General features: G+C 40.4%; 2 protein-coding genes across 10 annotated transcripts in view; both read left to right on the forward strand.

The window, feature by feature from the left end:
* Tmem116 (transmembrane protein 116) overlaps nt 1–20802 on the forward strand; it is a 61331-nt gene that overhangs the window by 2834 nt on the left and 37695 nt on the right. For 4 of the 9 annotated variants that reach the window (XM_050159129.1, XM_050159128.1, XM_050159127.1 and 1 more), the window contains exons 2-5: nt 11451–11543; nt 12681–12727; nt 13613–13676; nt 16194–16325. In XM_050159129.1, the coding sequence (XP_050015086.1) occupies nt 11469–11543; nt 12681–12727; nt 13613–13676; nt 16194–16325 (318 nt within the window). In that variant the 5' untranslated portion in view covers nt 11451–11468. The remainder of the gene's footprint in view (nt 1–11450; nt 11544–12680; nt 12728–13612; nt 13677–16193; nt 16326–20802) is intronic. The other 5 variants (XM_050159132.1, XM_050159130.1, XM_050159133.1 and 2 more) reach the window with 4 other exon arrangements.
* LOC126511752 (40S ribosomal protein S11-like) lies at nt 6341–7035 on the forward strand. The gene has a single exon (XM_050159137.1). It carries the CDS (start codon nt 6526–6528, stop codon nt 7018–7020), a length of 495 nt encoding a protein of 164 aa, XP_050015094.1. The 5' UTR covers nt 6341–6525; the 3' UTR covers nt 7021–7035.

Consider the following 20802-nt stretch of genomic DNA (forward strand, 5'->3'; position numbering starts at 1 on the left):
TAATCCCAGCACTTGGGAGACAGAGGCAGGCCTGGTCTACAAGAGCTAGTTCCAGGACAGGCTTAATAGCTACAACGCTCTGGCTGGGACACGTGGATCTCTTTGAATGGGAAACCAGCCTGGTCTACTTAGTTTTACAAAGTTGGGTAGGAAGGAAATGGGGGTATGAATCTAGAAAGAGTTGGAGAAGGAGGGTAATAGCATCAAAACATGTTATATGAAATTCTCAAACAACTAAAAACTGCTTTTTTAGAAAAACAGAATAAGTTGGGTCTGGATGGTAGCTTACTCTGTTGTGTACAATTGCTGATGTCAGGCTGTGCAACACATAGACCACATTTTGAAGCTAAGTGCCAAGGAAAAATGATTATGTTTGTGTTCACACAAGTCATTAACTGTTGTCTGTCAGGGCACCAGCTTGTACCAACTGACAAATCATTTGATTTGTGCGAATAAACAACACTGCCTGTGACTGTATCAAATCAAAGCAGAGACTCTACGTATGAACTCTACATATGTTGCATCAGATACACCCACACGGGGAACTGTATAGAGTTCCTCCATTTTGACCCATCACGTGTCGTGAGCCTCGTGTAAGACACTGGCTAAAGTGAAAGCCTCCAGCTTCTTCATCGTATGCTGCTCTCTCCACTTCTGCATTTGAAATGGCCAGACGCCTGGGCCTGTGCTGACAACCCTGAACCTGTGCCTAGTATGACTTTTTATGGCCCCTGCAGGATTTGAATTAAGATTGTATCAGTTCAACTTGAGGACAGCCTCTCAGAACTCTGCAGCATCTGTTCCTCTCTTATGGCCATTCTGTAATCTGTGTAAACATACGACAGGGTAATGTACGAGCTAAGAGTTAATGCCAGTAACTAATTCTGGAATAAAAGGACCTATGACTGCTAGGATCCACATACTTGAATTCAAGATTTCTTGGTAAGTTGCAGCAAATCTAACAAATAACTTTGTGAATGGATTGTTAGTCAATAAGTTCTGATGTGAAAAGACACAGATGATGTTTGTTTCCGGCACAATAAGCTCGTGATAGTGAAAAAAAAGAGATATACTTACCATTAAGAGACTTTGGAGCCAGGTGGTGGTGGCTCACACCATTAAATCCCAGTACTCAGGAGGCAGAGGCAGGTGGATCTCTGTGAGTTCGAGACCAGCCTGGTCTACAGAGCCAGGGCAGGCTCTAAAGCTACACACAGACACCCTGTCTCAAAAAAACAAAACAAAACAAAAAATTAACACTACAATTATTGTATATATCCAATAACTGTATGTCATAAAATAGCAGGATCTAATCTTTGGTAAATTTGAGAAAAAGAACTCAATGTGTATATTATATAGGGTTATCTTCCAAGCCTAACTGCCACCATCTTCAGATCAGATGTGCCCAGTTCCAAAAGACCATCACAACTAAGCTTGTTGATTGTTAACATTCCCTCCTAGGAGGGAGGAGAGGGCTAAAGGACCCTCATCTGAGAATCCAGCCACTCCTCCCAACTGACTATATGCAATTCTGCCCTAATTGTGCATGATTTAGGGAGGAGGTAGAGTATTCAGGCTGTGAAGGACTAGGAAGGAAGCACTATCCATGAAGCTGTGGGCTAGTTTTCATCCATGCTGGGTACAAACCTCCCAATGTGGCTGTTTTAGGGTCACCAAGGCTCCTGCTTTTAACTCTTCATTCGTGCTTTTTTAAGTAACCCTAATAAACTCCTTAGTTAGCCAGGGTAGACTTGGATGGAATCAAACTTTGTCATTTGGGGGGGCTGGAGAGATGGCTCAGTGGTTAAGAGCATTGCCTGCTCTTCCAAAGGTCCTGAGTTCAATTCCCAGCAACCACATGGTGGCTCACAACCATCTGTAAAGAGGTCTGTCGCCCTCTTCTGGCCTTCAGGCATTCAGACAGAATATTGTATACATAATAAATAATTAAATAAATAAATATTTAAAAAAAAAACTTTGTCATTTGGACCTTATGAGGAAGGGGTAGGACATTGTTTAGACTCCCCCAACCCATAGGATGAGAATTCTTTAGGGAGGAAGGGAGGGAGGGAGGGAGGGAGGGAGGGAGAGAGAAGTGGATCTCCGGAAGTTCAGCCACAGCTCTGTAAGTCAGCTACAGCTACACAGAGAAACCCTGTCTCTTAGAGGAAGAAAGAAAAAAAAAATGAAAACTCTTTATAAAACATTTACCTTTTTTCTGTTTTCTTTCTTTTGGGCGGAGCGGGGTTTGGGATAGAGTTTCTCCGTGTAACAGTCCTGACCTGGAACTCACTCTGTAGACCAAGCTGAGCTCGAATTCAGAGATCTGATATGGGATTACCTTCTATATGCTATGAATAAGTTTTATTACAAAATGTTACCCACCATCTCAGGCATGGATTCACATAAGACCTAAAAGAAGCTTAAGAAGAAAAGAGGACTTCTAGACCCACAAAAAAACAGGAGCTAAGTGTGGCTTCTTGGTAGCAGCATTTTCTTGGGTGGGCTTTGTTTGCTAGAAGCAAGCAGAAGCATAGTTCCTTTAAGAAAAGGCTTCCTAATTGAGCATTAGCAACAAAACTTGTGCGGTTTCTTTAAGAGCCAGATTCCTGACTCATGCTAACAGCATGAACTCTGGCTCTTTCAGGAGGTCCTGCACTTAAGTGGGGTTGTAAGGAGCATGCTACTAATTGCCTAATGGCAATATAGACCTGCTGTGTCCCTGGAGCTGGTGCGGTGAGCATGGCCCACAGAGGAGGTGAACATACCTCTGCCATGTTGGACAGGGCAGAGGCAACAGGCAGAGGCGTGGAGTTGATCTTAGTCATGCCCACTAGCATTTAGAAAAAAAAAGGTGCTCTTAGTCAGGAAATGATTAGACACACAATAAAGACAGATTCAGACAGAAATAAACCTCTGAATGGGTCATACTGTGTTTAAAGAATGTACATGGGCTTGGGAGAGAGAAGAAAAAGAGTATAGACAGTTGTAAAAAAGTTTTAAAAAATAAAGTCTTTAAAGAGACAGTAAAAGTAATATAAAAGAGGACAGTCATAGATTAAAGGAGTAAAGAAAAATAAGCCACGTAAAGATGGTATATACACAGATAGTCTGGATTATGTATATTATCGTGTTTTCTTTGAATTTTTTTGACTGCAGAGAGACATTTGATTCTGGGGGCTGCTATGTTAAACCAATATAAAGATATCTTGACTTCAAAATTTGGGTCTAAGGATATGTTGCTTTGTAAAAGAGGTTCTGCTTTTGTTTCTACAGATTAGAACCTGTAGATTCCTTCCAGGCTAAGGTGGTTTAATGGGGCAAGATCTCCCTGAAAGGTCTCCATGAGCCCTAAAAATACTTTGTCCAACAAACAACAGGAGAAAGTTATGTTTATAGAAAACTATCCCAAATTCCAAAAATTATTGTTTATAAATGTTTTCATTTGAATATATATATTTCTGCTCTTGTTTAAGGTATTGTGTTTATGCAGCTCATTTAAAAAATGTAATGTATAGTTAAGAAATACAGATTAATAGGTGGTCATCCTATAATAGCCAAACTTTTAGTCATGATAGATTTTTCTAGATACATAGAGATATATTCAAGTTAGATAATCTTCAACACTTCAAAGAATTACAAATATGGCATTTAAAATGTTTTAAGAACTTAGACTTTTCTCAGTAGTGAGACATATCTGCTTCTGGCACAACCAATTCAGAGAGGTTGATGGACATTGAAGAAACTCGTTATGGAATTCGCCTTCAATGTGACAAGGCTAGCCAGTTGGGCAAGAAACTGCTTTTGCCTAGACTGCTTGATGGCATGCTGTATGAATTAGACATGCAGGACTCACAGAAAAGTGACTACTGAATTTTCCAAAAGACGTGATGATCCTTCAGGGTTCCTGCTTTACCGAAGAAGCTGCCAGACATTCTGAAGGACACAGAAGAAAGCAACTGACAAACTTTGCCAGTACAAGGTGAAACAAATCTTCAAATTTTCTTCTTCACTGGAAAGTCTACCAGGTATTATAGGCCTGCAGGTTGAAGATGGATGTCCCAGTGTTACAGAAGAACTTTGAGTGACTGTCCAGGCAGCAAGATGTCTCTGTCAATTCTTGAGTTTTGGAAGTTGCTTACAATGCACCTCCTGTTTACTTAGGTAATATTATATCCTTCTGGGATCTTTGAAGAGTGAAGATAGTTACAGTTTTCCTTAGTTATGATAAAAGATAAATTAGATATGAAACTTTAGATTCACAAAGAAATATTGTAACTGTAATTCTTACTTGATACCTATTTTGTTATATGTAATTTTACTATGTTAAAGATAAAACATCCCTTTTTATTTAGACAGAAAAGGTGAGATGATGGGGGATTTCCCCTCTGTATGCTATGAATAAGTTTTATTACCAGTGGTTAATAAAGAAACTGTTTTGGTCAATGGCTTAGCAGAGTAAAGCCAGGCAGGAAATTTTAACAGAGATATATAGAGAGGAGGTTGAATCAAAGAGACGCCATGTAGCTTCCCAGGAAGCAAGAGGTAATAAACCACAAGCCTCTTGGTAAAATATAAAACAATACAAATGTTTTAATTTAAAATATAAGAACTAGCTAGAAATATGTCTACCTGTTGGCAAAACGGTGTTATAATTAATATAATTTTGGTGTGATTATTTGGATCAGGATGGCTGGGAAATGAACAAGCAGTCTCCTACTACAGAGATCCACCTGCCTCTGCCTCCCAAGTGCTGGGATTAATGGTGTACACCACCAGTGCCCAGCAAAACATTGACATTTTTGACATTGCTCATTTCTGAGTATATGAATGCTCTGGGTATGCCCCATTAGAATGGCTATCCAAAAGTGCTTTTCTGGTTGTGGTTAGTATGGAAGGCTTAACATTTTTTCCATTTTCATAAGTGTGTGTGTGTGTGTGTGTGTGTGTGTGTGTGTGTGTGTGTGTGGGTGAGAGAGAGAGAGAGAGAGAGAGAGAGAGAGAGAGAGAGAGAAGTGTATTCATATTTATGTGAGCACATGTGGGTGTGCATGCAGAGGCCTGATGTTGACATCAGCAGTCATATTCCATCTCTATCCTATCCACTGAAGCAGGGTCTCTCGCTCTAACCTAGAGCTCGCTGATAAGGCCAATCTTGTTAACCAGTTTGCTCTAAGGATTCCCTGTGTCCATCTGCTGGAACTATAGGCAGGCTGACATACACACCTGGCATTTAGGTGGGTTCTGGGAGTCTGAATATTGGTTATTAAGACTTATGAAGTGAGCTCTTTACTTACTGAGCCTCCTCAGCTATAGAAGTAGATTTCTTCCCCCTACCTCTGGATATCCTTAGAACTCATTATGTAGACCAGGCTGGCTCAAACTCACAGAGAACCCAGAGATCTGCCTTCCTCTATCTCCCAAGTTCTGAAATTAATGACATGTACCACTATACTCTGATAGAATTAGATTTTGGAAGAAGGGAAGGAAGTACATTGGTTGGAGGTGGTATATTGACACCTTTATTATAAATTACATTGCAAAAGTAATTGTTGTAACTACTTTGAGTGTTGCCCTGATGTGGAAAACCTAAAGGCTCACCCTGGCTATTCCATGGAGGTTAAAAGGAGGGAGCATGCTAATGGATGCTGTAATACTAAGTCCAAATGCAGACGGTGGAGCGCCATAATGGTATAAGGTTTTATTTTCTGGGGAGGTTGTGGGTGTAGTTTTGTGGTTCTACTGAAGTTTGGGTTTTGCAGTGTTTTTTCCTTGGACTTTCTTAGTAGCTATGTGACTCTAGAAACAAATGAGTTTGAAATGGGAATAATTGCAGTCATTGCTAATGTTTGGGTTTTTATTGGTGGTGGTTTGAATAAAAATAGACCCCATAGGCTCATAGGGAGTAGCACTATTAGTGGTGTGGCATTGTTGGAGGGAGTGTGTCTTAGTCTGTTCCTGATGCCTTGGGATCCAGATATAGAACTCTAAGCTCCCTCTCTAGCACCATATGTGCCTGAGTGCCGCCATGCTTCCCACCATTATGACAATAGAAACCTAGCCAGGCAGTGGTGGTGCACGCCTTTAATCCCAGCACTCAGGAGGCAGAGGCAGGCGGATCTCTGTGAGTTCGAAGCCAGCCTGGTCTACAAGAGTTAGTTCCAGGACAGGCTCCAAAGCCACAGAGAAATCCTGTCTCGAAAACCAAACCAAACCAAACCAAAACAAACAAAAAGACAATAGAAACCTAACTAAGACAGTGGTGGTTTGTTTTGTCTTTTGAAGGTTTCTATTTGTTGAAGTGCTGACAGTGACTGCAGGAAGAGTCCTGATGCAGAATAACATATCCACTGCCTGGGCCTCATTTATGTGGAATCAGAACCAGGAAGTGAAAATGCACACAGATAGATAGTTTAGTTTTGCTCACAGGTCAGGTGACCCAGAATCCCCATACTGTAAAGATTCATGGTGAAGAAGGAAACCCGGGAGTTGGCCCGCCTCTCTTTTCCTTAGGCTGCCGAGAAGATGGCGGACATTCAGACCGAACGAGCGTACCAAAAGCAGCCCACGATCTTCCAAAACAAGAAGCATGTTCTGCTTGAAGAAACTGGCAAGGAAAAACTCCCTCGGTACTACAAGAACATCGGTCTAGGCTTCAAGATGCCCAAAGAGGCCATCGAGGGCATCTACATTGACAATAAATGCCCGTTCACTGGCAACATCTCCATCCAAGGTCGGATCCTGTCCGGTGTCGTGACCAAGATGAAGATGCAGAGGACCATTGTCATCCGCCGGGACTATCTTTATTACATCCGAAAGTACAATCGCTTTGAGAAATGCCACAAGAACATGTCGGTGCACCTGTCCCCCTGTTTCAGGGATGTACAGATCGGCGACATCGTCACTGGGGGAGAGTGCAGGCCCCTAAGCAAGACTGCGTGTTTCAATGTGCTCAAGGTCACCAAGGCTGCTGGCACCAAGAAACAGTTCCAAAAGTTCTTACCTGGAACTGGAAAATAAAGTTATTTTCTGGCTACAAAAAAAAAAAAAAAGATTCATGTGACCCCAGTGAATTCTTCAAGAATCACAAATCATGTGCTGACCAAATTGTATGGGTCCTGGTTAGGCTGATGTCTCCTAGGAGAGCACTGAGCTATAGCCAGGCCTGGAGACTGACTTGTCTATGCACCGTGTCAAAGACACAAACAGATCACGCTGTTTTCACTAGTGGCAGAAGCTCTTGGAAACAAGCCTGCTTTAGCCTGTGGAAAGGAGGTGGCTGAAGAATTCTACTTCTCACCAGTGTTACTGAAGAACATGAATGTAGATGCTGGCCAGAGTTTGTGCAAGAAATGACCTTCATTGTAATATAATATAAAGTGTTGTTGTTTTTTGAGACAGGATCTTTATAGGTAGCCCTGGCTGTCCTGGAACTCACTGTGTAGACCAGGCTAGCTTTGAACTCACAGATACCTGCCTTCCTCTGCCTCCAGAGTGCTGGGTTTAAGGTGTATGTCACCATGCCTGGCAAAGGTTGTTATTTTTATATCATGAAATTTCTCACAGGCTACTCTGCCCAAATTCCAGATACACTCAGTATAGTTATTCTGTCCAAAGAGAACATGTTAGCCTGGTATGACTTAAAAATACCTCCCTGGTGATATGCAGGATATTCATCAGTGTGGCTATAGGATAGGGCCATTTCAGGCTCTCTCTCCTCAGCTGCCCAAGGATCTAGCTGGGGACATCTCCATGGACACCTGGCGATGGATGAAGCTAGAGACAGAGACCCACATTGGAGCACTGGACCGAGCTCCCAAGGTCCAAATGAGGAGCAGAAGGAGGGAGAACATGGGCAAGGAAGTCAGGACCGCAAGGGGTGCGCCCACCCACTGAGAGGGTGGGGCTGATCTAATGGGAGCCCACCAAAGCAAGCTGGACTGGGACTGATGGAGCATGTGATCAAACTGGACTCTCTGAATGTGTTGGACAAGGAGGGCTGAGAAGCCAAGAAGAATGGCACTGGGTTTTGATCCTACTGCACGTTTTGGCTTTGTGGGAGCCTTGTCTTTTTGGATGCTCACCTTCTTAGACCTGGATGGAGGGGGAGGACCTTGGACTTCCCACAGGACAGGGAACCCTGACTGCTCTTTGGACTGGAGAGGGAGGGGGATGGGAATGGGGGGAGATGAGGAGAAAGGGAGGAAAATGGGAGGAGGAGGAAATTTTTAAGTTAAAAAAAAAAGAGGGATGATGGGATAATAGATTTATAATTGTGAGTTACTGTTTTTAGACAAATATATTGGTATCGATTCTTGTATATTGATACAAAGTTAAATTATATTGACTATTGTATGCATGCATGTTTCTATCTCTGTTTAAAACATTTTTATGTATTGACATATATTGTATTGATATATATATTGTATATATTTACCATATTGCAGTGTACATTTCTACCTCTGATTAAGATACTTATATAATGTTTGTGTATTGATATATATTTACCATGTTGCAATGTATATTTGTACAGTGTTTATATTTGGAGGTCATTATCCTCATTTGTTACACAGTTGTTTATTGTCTTAGTCTTTAAGTTAGATAGATATTGAGAATTATATAGATTAATAGTCATCTAAGTTTGTCATTTATAATTAGACTAATCAGGTTCTTTAGATATATAGAGATTATACTCAGTATAGATAGATAATCTTCAACCTCTTTGGAGAGCTGTAGAATATGGCCTTTAATATAACTCAGAGTTTCGTGATAGTGAGACACAATTGCTCCTGGCAACACCGCTCTATTCCCGAGAGAACGTTGAGCACCAAAGACACTCCACTGGGAGCTTGTCTTCTTGGCAGAACTGGCCTTTGGGTTAAGAAAAGCCCATACCTCAACTTCTGACAATGAAACAGGATTGTCTTATCCTGCCAAGACAGGGTAGGATAGTTCTAAGAAAGTTCCTTGCCTTTAATAATGGTATGTCAGTTATGTTAGGCCTTAGCCAAAGTTGGTTGACTCAACATTGCAAACGAGACTTTGGGTGATTGCCCAGGTAGTCAGTTGTCTCTGTCAATTGTTGCACATTTTGGATATATCTCGTTTGTTAAGTAATATTTATTCCCTTCTCAGATCTTTGACGGAGTTGAAGATTATATAATTGTAGTTACTCTCTACATTATTTAGACTCCTTGAGATAGAATGTTTCGTAAAACTTTTGATTCTCAATATTGTTTGTTGTATTTGTTATTTGTTATTATTGTATATAGTTGTATTTGGTTTAGTTCTGTGTTATTTAGACAAAAAGGGGAGATGTAGGGATAAGTCCCGCCTCTTAGGGGGTGTGTTCACCTTGGGCTAATGTTAGCCTATAAATTTGGCGAGTGTGCTCCCAGCTGCCCCTTCTGCTTTCCTGGTCTCCGCGGGAACGGTGGTTCTGTAAGTCTATTTCTCCATTAAAGCTGTATATATTTTTACAACCTGTCTGCATTCACTTACGCTGTACAGGCAGTGGTAATACACACCTTTAATCCCAGCACGCAGAAGTCAGAAGCAGGCAGATCTCTGTAAATTCAAGGCCAGCCTGGTTTACAGAGTGAGTTTCAGGATAGCCAGAACTATACAGAGAAACCCTGTCTTGAAAAACAAAAACAAAAAAATGTGGAAAAGACTAAAATGTTAACGTATGTGTTTGTTAGGGTTTCTGTTGCTGTGAAGAGACACCATGACCACAGCAGCTCCTATAAAGGAAACATTTAATTGAGATGGTGACTCACAGTTCAGAGGTTTCATCTATTAGGATTGTGGCAGGACATGTAGCATGCAGGCGGACATGGTGCTAGCTACATCTTGATTAGAAGGCATCAGGAAGTAGTCTGTAACACTAGGAGTAGTTTGAGCATAGGAGAACTCAAAGCCCACTCCCACAGTGACACACTTCCTCTAACCAGGCCACAACTACTTCAGCAAGGCCACACCTCCTAATAGTACTACTACCTTGGGGGACCATTTTCTCTTGAACCACCACATTCTGCATCCTATAAGATTATGGGAACTAGTTACATTCAAATTACCATAGCATAGATATTTATACATAGAAATCACTTACAATTTGGCCATCATTACCACTATAAAGCTTTCAGGCTAGGTATTGTGGCTCAAATCTGTAATTTCAGCACTCTGGAGGCAGGATTGTTACAAATTCAAGGTCATCCTAGGCTACATAACAAATTCAGGCAAGGCAGGACTGCAGTCACAATGAGGTCTTATTTCAAAACAAGGACAAAAACACTAACAGCAACAAAACATCATGGACATTTGTTAGTTTAATGACTTCCTGTTATGTAGATGGATATGTAACATGCAGTACCTATCATGGTCATTGAACATACATGCACCTAAACTTGTTATAGAGCTTCTTAGGAAAAAGAATGGGGCTTGGCTGGGGCAGCTGTCTGTCATGTACAAACTCCTGGGTTCAATCTTAGAACCACACACAAAGACAAACACAAGTCAACAGCAGAACTTAAATACAGAGGCAAAAACGGAATATGACTGATATCATTGAATTTGGGTTAGCCTTGTAGCAAAAGAAGGCATAGTTCTATTTACAAAGGAACTCCAAGGAGAAAGTGTACAAGCACACATAGAAGCACACACAGGCACACAGGCTTGTGTACAGAAAGGTGGCACAGATACTTTAGCAATATGCCAAAGGGAAAAGTTCTCTGAACAATCTGAGATTTGTCTTGAGTAACAGAAGTGTCTTTTGTTCAAGAGCATTTTCTTATCATGCAGTGACGCTGTCCTTAGTCTCTTCCCCCTCAGTAGGGAGACATGATCAAAGACCTCTAAATGTTCCCAAGACTCTTTCTTCACTACCGGTCTTTACTTGTTTAAGACAAGTTATTCTGTGAAATCGTCCACTTAAAATGTCTGGTTTTCCATGCTAGACTATACTCTCACTCTAATATGAACACCATATATTTAAATAGTTTCAGCCATGCAAGTGTTTGTTACAATATGCAAGAGCTAGGATGTAGCTCAGTGGTCAGCATGTTTGTGTGACATTTGGCAGGCGTTAGGCTCAGGCCCAGCCCTTAGACACAAGAGGTGTTTGCTGAGCACATGAAAGTATAGTTAAAGCAGTGAGCGTTCTTGTGATTTCTCTCTCCCAGGCTCTGTCAGAATCCTCCCAAATACTGTCCACGTGCTGTTCTATACATCGTTGTCCTGTTCAGACTGTTTCTTGGCACTCAAACATTTCCCCCTGTGTTATAAGCTGCTGGAAAGCTCTATCTAGATTCTTTTTTTATCTTTGTGTCTCCTATAACACATTGATTTATACAAAATTGATTACACATGTTAAGTAAATGGCATGATATAAAATAGTATTTAATATGTTAATATTGAATATAACAAATATAATGTCTTCTCTCACTGGACAGTGGTGGTGGCAGTGGCACATGCCTTTAATCTCAGCACTCAAGAGGCACAGGCAGGAGGATATCTGTGAGTTCGAGGCCAGCCTACTCTTCAGAGTGAGTTCAATGACAGACAGGTCTATAGAAAGAAACCCTGTCTCCAAGAAAAAAAAAAAAACTATTCTCTTCTTGATTTTCACTATAACTAAAACTTTGTTAATCAAGTGTGCCACCTTTTTCGTCATTCTGTCCCTAAATGGGTAAGTTTTAACAGGCCTCTGTTTTACTCCATTTTTCCTTTTTCTTTTTTCCTATTCTATTTCTTTTTTGAAATTTTATCTTTTTACTATGAAATATACTCTCTCTGCCTTGTATTGCTCCTGCTTCTTGCTCCTTCTTAAAATTTCTAATGTTTCTTACAACCTGGTTTCTTTTTTTTTTTAAATATAATTTTTTTATTGAAAAAAAAAAAGATTTCCGCCTCCTCCCCGCCTCCCATTTCCCTCCCCGTCTCCCTTTTCCCCCCTCCTCCCTCTCCTCTTCTTATGTCACCTGCTTTTTCTGTTTTTGTCCTTCTCCTTGGCCCTTCCACCTCCTGCCCTTAAGATTCAGGGCAGGATTAGATGGGGTGGAGCCCAGCTGAGACAGGGGTGGAGTTACTTGTTCGGAGCCTGGCTGAGAAGGGCCTGGACTGGAGAGTTGCTGGGTCTGAAGTCCTTATGGACCTTCCACTGGAGATTAGCGGTCTGGAAGTCAGATGGGACCCTGTAAGGTCAAAACTGGTCGTCCTCCCCCACTTTTTGCTCCTTTCTTCCAGTCTGTTCCATGTCTTATTCACAGTGGCTCTCTCCATACTAATAATCTTTTCCCTCGTCATCATTTCCTCCTTGTCTCTCTTTAACTTTGTCAGTCAGCTTCAGTTAGCATTCTCTTCCTGCCATCTGTTTGTCCTCCCTTAGACCTTAGCCTTTCCTTTCTCTCTGTCATCTTGTTCTTGTAGTTTTCTCAACTTTGCTTTCGCAGTCAGTCACTTCCCGTTCATTGCTGTTTCCTTTAAAATTTCACTGTTTAAGGAGTTGGGTTGGGAGCAACAAGGTCCTGCCTTCCCACAGGTCTGCTCAGATTTCACTCCTTCCCAGACCTGGAGTGGATTTGAGGGTTAATAAACACCGGAACGGAAGTCAGGTTGAACATTAAATGTAGGATATTGACCTCTCTCTCTCTCTCTCCCTCTCTCACCTCTCTCTTGTTTAGTTTTTTCCTGCAATACAGTGGATACAGTTTGTCACAGCTACTCTGAGGTATGTTTTTTGAGTCTCATATCACATGACTTGGCAGACTAGAGAGCTGTGCAGCTTTCTATGTCTAGCTCCTGAGGGTTACATTTGACTTTTTAGTTAGAAATTCTTTCCTATGTTGATATTTTCTCACCAGTAAAAGGTTCAGGAGCTAGGAAGATGGCTTAGTGGATAAAGTTCTTGCTTCCTAAGCATGAGAAGCTGAGTTGGGATCCCTAGCACTCTCATGAAAAGCCAGCTGTGTTGTTACCTGCCTGTTTTCTCAAACATGAAAGACAGAGACAGAAGCTCTTGGGGGGCTGCTGGCTAGCTGGTCCAGCAGAATCTGGGAGCTCCAGGTTCAATGAGAGAGCATGTCTCAAAAAAATAAGGTGGAGAGTGATAGAGGAAGACACTGACACTGACCTCTGGCTGCCCTCCTCTGCTGGGTCACCACACCTACTCCCATTCCCAGTGGAAGCAAGAATTGGAGTAACAAAAAGGAGGGAGGCACTCATCTGAAATGAGTGGGCAGCCTGTCAGCAGGACTGGTGCAGACCAGCATCAGCACACACCTCAGCACTGCATGTGTTAAATGCTGTGAGGAAAGTGGACATGGCTGCTCGTATCTAATCCCAGCACTTAGGGGACTGAGGCAGGAGGATCACTGTGAATTTGAGGCCAGCCTGGTGTACAGAGTGGGTTCCAGGCCATCAGAGGTTACATAGTGAGAGAAATTGGAATGATAATGAAAAGATTGGCATGCATCTAGACAAGGAGAGCATGAAAATCATGAAATACTCTAAATTTAAAAATATGTGTGGTATATTTTATATCAGTTATGCAAATAAATAATAAAGCCAGAGTCTTATCACTGTATTGTAATAGCTAATTGTCTGTGTCTCTCAGTGTTATAGGTTCAAGTTCGCTGATCACTTATGCTGTGTCCCAGAACCCACAGATGTCTGCAAAGGTGAGAGTGTCTTTCCATTAAGTTTGAACTGTGGTGATTTAGCCTCTAAAGTAAGTGCCAGGAAAGCACCAACTGTGCACAGTGGAGAATTCTGTGATTTACTAATACGTCCCTAATTATAATAGATGGGCAGTCCTCTGGCCAGGACTGCAAGCTGTACCTTCAGTTTCTAGAGATTAGCTATTAAGTGTGACCCTCTTTGTACTGTGAATTGTTAAGGTTAAGGAAGCTGCTGTCTGAAGCCTGGGGCCTGTCTTGGTGCTAAGTGTGGTAAGGCCCTCCCTTCAGGTGAGCAGCTTTCTTTCTTTTTCTTTTCCTTTTCTATGATTCTTTTTTTTCTTTTCTTATTTTTTTTTCAAGATAGGGTCTCTCTATATAGCCCTACATGTCCTGGAGCTCACTATAAACCAGGCTGTCCTCAAACTCAGAGCCACTTGCCTCTGCCTCCCCAGTGCTGGCATTAAAGGTGTGCACCACCACAGCCAGGTTAGGTGAGCTTTCTGATCATGACTTGTTAGAACACTGGAGTGGTCAAGAGGCAGTTCCAAGTCTTGTTTGCTTGAAACATACTTGTTTGCTGGTTCCATCCTCCTCAACAATTATAGTTTCATTTTGAAAAAAAAATATATATCCTTTATAAAAATAATCACACCAAAATGTTCAAATTTAAGACCTTCCTGCTGGACACAGTGAGACTCCATCTCAGAATAAGACACATACATGCCAACATGTGTGCTGGTGCCTCCCCCCACCCCCCACTGCACTCATGAAGTGCTAGCTCAATAAAGACTTTAAAGGACAGGGAGAAATTATTGCTGTAATCAGACTGAATGGCTCAGAATTAGCCACAGTGTGGTTTAATGTGTATGCTGGAGTGCTGTTGGATCTGGAAAACCATCAAGATTGTGGTTTGGCACAGTTCACACTTGAGGAAACTCCAGAGGCCCAAGATTAAGTTACACACCAAGTAGCAGAGCCAGGCTTTTCAGAAGACCAAGTCTCTCTGAAGTGAGCAAATACAATATTTTTTATAGTCTAGGTATATTCTCTCGGTGCTTTAAACCCTAAATATTTCTTTGATAATCTTGTTATGAATCCCAGATAGTCTTGCTGTAGTCCAGGTAGCTTCAGATTCTTGGTTCTCTGCGTCTGTCTGCTGAGCACGGTGATCACCAGCCTGTTCTGCCTCACGTGGTTAATACATGTTTCAGATTGTAAGTCAGCTTGTTAAGTTCCATGGGAAAATCAGTAGAGAATAAGATGCATTTAATTTATACATCCATTTAGAGAGAACTGCCATTTTATAGTATCTTACATCCATGATTACTACATATTTCTTAGATTTTCTCTGCTGTATCTCAATAAACATATTTCTTCTGTAGAATAATCAGAAAAGAACTGGGTGTGGTGGTGCATGCCTTTAATCCCTGCACTCGAGGCAGAGGCAGGTGGAAGCCAGCCTGGTCTACAGAGTAAGATCCTGTCTCAAAAATTAACTAAATAATAAAATAGAGTGAAAAAAAAAGTAATTGGGACCATGGAGGCACAAAGATAGCAAAACATAAGCAGTCAGGGACTCAGTGAATAAGAGCACATGCAAGAATGAAGCCTTGAGGTCAGATCCTAGCACTCAGGTAAAGGGTGTGCTTGGCCATGTGCTTGGCTGTGCACAATGCTGTGTAGGTGGAGAGGAGGACCACTGGAGTTGCTGGCTATCAGTCTCTCATAGATTCAGTGGAAGACCCTGTCTCAGAGGAACATGGAGAGTGGTAGAGCAGCCCTCCTCTGTCTTCATGTCCATGCACAGAGCACATGTAATACATGCCACACTCACACAGATATGTACAAAACCAAGAAAATATGGAGACTTCATCAGTATAGTCAGAAGGCAGAAGAAAGCATATCGATCATACTGGATTTCTCTCACTTTTAAGTCCTCGACTACATGTGTAAATATGTAGCTCATGACATCATTATCTAACTTTAGAATATGTCGGCTGTGCATCCATAGTGCTTTTGCTACAGCTCTACTGTAAATCTTTCATCTCTCCATTCTAGCTTTGGCCCCTGTGGCTAAGGAAGGAGTGTCCCTCTGAGTGAGAGTGCTGAGCTATTCACAAGCTCTCTTACTCCAGGACTTTGAAGATCTGGTTAGAGATCCCTTCCTGTCGAGAATCTTTCTTTACATTATCAATAGATAAACAGTTGCAGAGGCCTTGGCAGAATGACACCAATTTTCTTTTCTTTTTTTTTTTTTTTTTTTTTGGTTTTGTTCGAGACAGGGTTTCTCTGTGGCTTTGGAGCCTGTCCTGGAACTAGCTCTTGTAGACCAGGCTGGTCTCGAACTCACAGAGATCCGCCTGCCTCTGCCTCCCGAGTGCTGGGATTAAAGGCGTGCGCCACCATCGCCCGGCTTATGACACCAATTTTCAACTCAAAGCATAAAACATAAAGGTAACTTATATTTTTTTCCTAGCTACATCACTTACTGAATTAAGATTTTGTGATTTTTGACAGATAAAACCACTCTTTTATCTGAGCTTTTCTGACCTGCTCCTGGGAATTTGCTGGCTTATAAAAGCACTTCTCTATGGAACTTCAGCACCCCACAAGGACAGCATCTGCTATAACCTGCAGACAGTTGGAGAGGTGAGCATTCTTAGACTCCACCAACACTGTGCAAGGATGGTGGATTCAGATAAGTACCATTCCGATCAGAGATGATCCATTATGGAAATACAGATACATCATCCACTGTTACACTTTGATATGTAGCACAAATAATAAAAACCCAGAGAAAGATGATTGGGGTTCAACCCAAAGATCAGAAAAAGCAAAGCAGCGAAATCAAAGGGAGGTAGATAGTTCCTACCTCTGAGAAATCCTCTAACTGAAAAGAGCAAGTTTCTGCCTCATCCTGCCTTATATTCCTCTCTAGTGCAGGAATTAAAGGCATGTGACACAATGTGAGCCACCACCACCTGGATCTGTTTCTGCATTGATCTTGTGTAGCTCAGGGTAGCTTTGAAATCACAGAGCTCCATCTGCCTCTGTCTCTCAAATCTTGTGATTAAATCTGTGTGCCACCATTGCCTGTCCTTTAGTGCCTTAGTTTTACATTCTGGTCCTCAGGAAAGCTTTATTTATAAAACATAAATAAAATATCACTATATTTCCACTTTTTCTCTAAAATAAAAAGGCTATAACTAATATAAGAAAAACTATATACATTAGGTACAATAATTGTATACAGTATATACAGGCAATAAATACATTAACAATGGCATTTGAAAAATTTAGAGAAAATACTCCATATCTATCCTATCTTGGTTAGTCCAAAATCTTGTACCTAATTTACTTTGTATCATAACTTGCATTATCGTCCAAAATTATCTTTTGATATCTCTCAATTTTATATACTTTATATTTCTTTAGCGAATTTCTTTTCTGAGATTCATAAACAATTAAAACTATAACTAAAACTATCTAGTCTTCAACTCCCTCAGAGACCCAAGAAGTAAATAATATTAAATGAGTAAGCAGGAAGTGTAAGCAAGAGACTTCTAAAAAATGTGAGCAATGACAGAAACATCTGGCTGCCTGAACAGTCACCCAGTGTTCCTCTGCAATGTTGGGGCATCCATCTTTGGCCTATAAGCCTAGAATATCTGAAAGACTTTTCTATGAAGCAGGGTTTTTGAAGGACCAGCTTGTCTGAGCAAGGGTTGGCAGTCACTCTTCTTTTGTGTTCTGCTTGTCCCATTAGGACAGCATACTGTCAGCAATTGAGGAAAGGACATTTTTCTTGCCCAGTGACTTACTTTTGCCACAAAGAAAGTAAATTCCATGTGGAGTTTCTTCGATGTCCATCATCTTCTCTGAAGTAGATTGGTGCTGCCAGGATCAGACATGTCTCATTGTCTTAAAAAAAGAAAAAATAATCAATGTTATTAAAATATCTTAAATGCCATATTCTGTAGATCTGTGAAGTGGTTGAAGATGACCTGTCTATTTAATATATATCTTTGTTTGACCTTGAAAGCATACTTAATATGACTACAAGTTTGATTGTAGCCAGTGACTAATTACTAACCTGCATTTCTTATTATCCTAAATAGTTGGTAATAATAACTTCCAAGGACTAGAAAATTGCATTACATTGTTAAATGAGCTCTATAGGTACAATACCTTGAATTAGAAACATATGTGCAGTCTGTTTTAACAAAATTAATCTCTAGGGGGCTGGAGAGATGGCTCAGAGGTTAAGAGCACGGGCTGCTCTTCCAGAGGTCCTGAGTTCAATTCCCAGCAACCACATGGTGGCTCACAACCATCTATACTGAGATCTGGCGCCCTCTTCTGGCGTGCGTGCATACATAGAGGCAGAATGTTGTATACATAATAAATAAATCTTTAAAAAAAATTAATCTCTAATTTCTATCAATATACAAAATTAGTATACAGTATATCAAGTTCAGTCCAATATAAAACATTTAAAACTAGTAGTTGCTTTCTAAAAGTAGATTCAATAATCCGTCTTTTTATCTTATCTATATTACCCTTTTTTTTTTTTTTTTGGATTTTTTGAAACAGGGTGTCTCCGTAGCTTTTTTGGTTCCTGTCCTGGAACTAGCTCTTCTAGACCAGGCTGGCCTCGAACTCACAGAGATCCGGCTGTCTCTGCCTCCCGAATGCTGGGATTAAAGGCATGCGCCACCACCGCCCAGCCCATTTTTTCTTTTCAAAGTCGATTCTACCCTTTTATTCTATTATATCTGTATCTTGTTTTTCTTTTCAAAACAAGAACTCTGCATCTAATCTCCTTTGTTCAAATTTCCTCCTGATCATAAACAATAATAACATTAACAACTGGTAACCAACCCCCCTAAACAGTGACAAATATTCATAACCCAATGAATGACCAAAAACCACCCACCCCACTGCTTGGGAATGTGGGTGCCATATTCTTAAATTTACTTCCTGCTGTCTGGGGAAGCATCTTTAGGGGATCCTGAAAATTTTTGGTTAATTGTAAAATTCTAAGAGAGGTAGCTTTATTATTTGTTCTCCAGTCTCTGCATAATGCGAAAGTGCAGGACTTGCCTAGTCCTGGCTAGAGTAGTCTGTTAATCTTGATCATCTTAGCTAGCCACCTTGAAATTGTTCTGACCAGTTTGTATTCCAAAAGCTGATCTTTAGGTGCTGTTTTTCAGCTTAGTGGTGTTAACATACTCCTAGAGGAGTCAAAGGTCATGGTTAGGCATGCTCATGGTTCAATGCAGAAAACTGATAGAGACTGAAACCCGAAATAATCATGTACAGGAAGGTAGACGCAATCTTTTTCTAGAGTTAGGTAGTATTCTATATGACCATTAATGTCATAACAAATATATATAAATGTATATGTATATATAATCTTATACCTTAAGAAAAGCTGTTAAAGAGTCAATATAAAACCAAAGGATTGTGAGATTAGTAGCAATAAAGTAGTTCTTAAAATTTTGCTTTTCTTCTGTTCCATATCAGGTGGCTCTTCTGATATGAGATGGAGATTTTGGATTTCACTTTAATAAAGCATACTTGGTTTTAGAGAAGGAGAGAACCACACTCCAACTTCAAAGCCAGCTTTAATCTTTAACTGGACTGAGACTACAAAAAGACCATTTGTGTTATATGTCTATAGAAAACAGCAGAAACAAACATTTGGGAAGATTTATAAAGTTTTATCCTGTTGGAAATGTGATATACCAATAGGCCAACTTACTCTTTTTCTTGAAACATTTTTTTTTCTTGATGATTTATCCCTTTTCTTCAGATGTCTGGTTTGTCCAGTAGTCTTCAGATTCCGTAGCTGGATACCTTTATTCTCTTGAAAAGACAGAAAACGGGGGCTGGAGAGATGGCTCAGAGGTTAAGAGCACTGACTGCTCTTCCCGAGATCCTAAGTTCAATCCCCAGCAACCACATGGTAGCTCATAACTATCTGTAATGGGGTCTGAATCCCTCTTCTGGTAGGTGTGTATATACATAATTAATAAAGAAATCTTTTTAAAAAAAGACAGAAAACAAAACCCTTCCCCAACTTTGGGGAGATTCTCTTTCAGCAAGTTATATCTGATAAAATGAAAACCATTTGTTAGTTTTATAGGGTAGTACAGGTTAAAAGGCCAAGATGTTTGATGAACTATCATCTCTTAAATTTAAGCAGTGTCTCTTGTTCAAATCAAATCTTTATGTTTGGTGGTATCCATAACTTTTTTTCTCTTATAGAAACTAAAGTAAAACCCCTTTGCCAACATATACATGTCCTGGTTTCCATTCTGAGGTCAATACATCTTTATATTGGATGATTTAATTCCGTAGTTTTTTCTACTATCCAATGTCTCTCTGCAGCTGTTGTTCCTTTCTCATTAGCAGTTAGAAAATTCAAAGTTAACAAAGTATTGTGCAATCTATTTCTGGGGTCTTCATCATCCCTTTCTGTTTGACATATCCTTTAGAGTTTGATTTGGTCTTTCTAAAACTGCCTACTCTGTAGTATTGTGTGTTATAGATGTAATATGCTTTATATTATAATAAGCAAAACACTGTTTCATTTTCTTAAAGACATATGCTGGAGCATTGTCTGTCTTTATTTGTACAGGTATACCCATGATGACCATAACTTCTAGCAAATATGTGATTACTGAATTAGCCTTTTCCAAACTCAAAGCAGTTGCCCATTGAAAACCTAAATTGATATAAATGTTGTACTATACATATTTTTGTTTTCCAAATTCTACAAAATGGAATGCATCCATCTGTCAGATTTTATTTCTCTGAGTACCCTTTGGGTTACTTCCTGCAGGTTGTGGTGTTTGTTTGTAAAAAGAACAAATAGGACATTTCGTTATAATTTCCTTGTCTTGTTGCCATGTGATGGAGAAGTCTTTTTTTTTAAAAAAACCTTTGCTATTGACATGATGTTTTTATGAAATTCTGAGGCCTTCAGCACATTTCCAATCAATAATTGATTAATTTCTGCATTACCTCGTGCTAGAGGACCTGGCAGACCCGTATGGGATCAGATATGGGTTGATGTCTATTTCTGATTATATCTTGTACCTGAATGAATAATGAAGTCAAT

Source organism: Alexandromys fortis, unplaced genomic scaffold, assembly GCF_014885135.2.
Source record: "Alexandromys fortis isolate MF-2015 unplaced genomic scaffold, M_Fortis_MF-2015_v1.1 scaffold_90, whole genome shotgun sequence".
Classification (NCBI taxonomy): domain Eukaryota; kingdom Metazoa; phylum Chordata; class Mammalia; order Rodentia; family Cricetidae; genus Alexandromys; species Alexandromys fortis.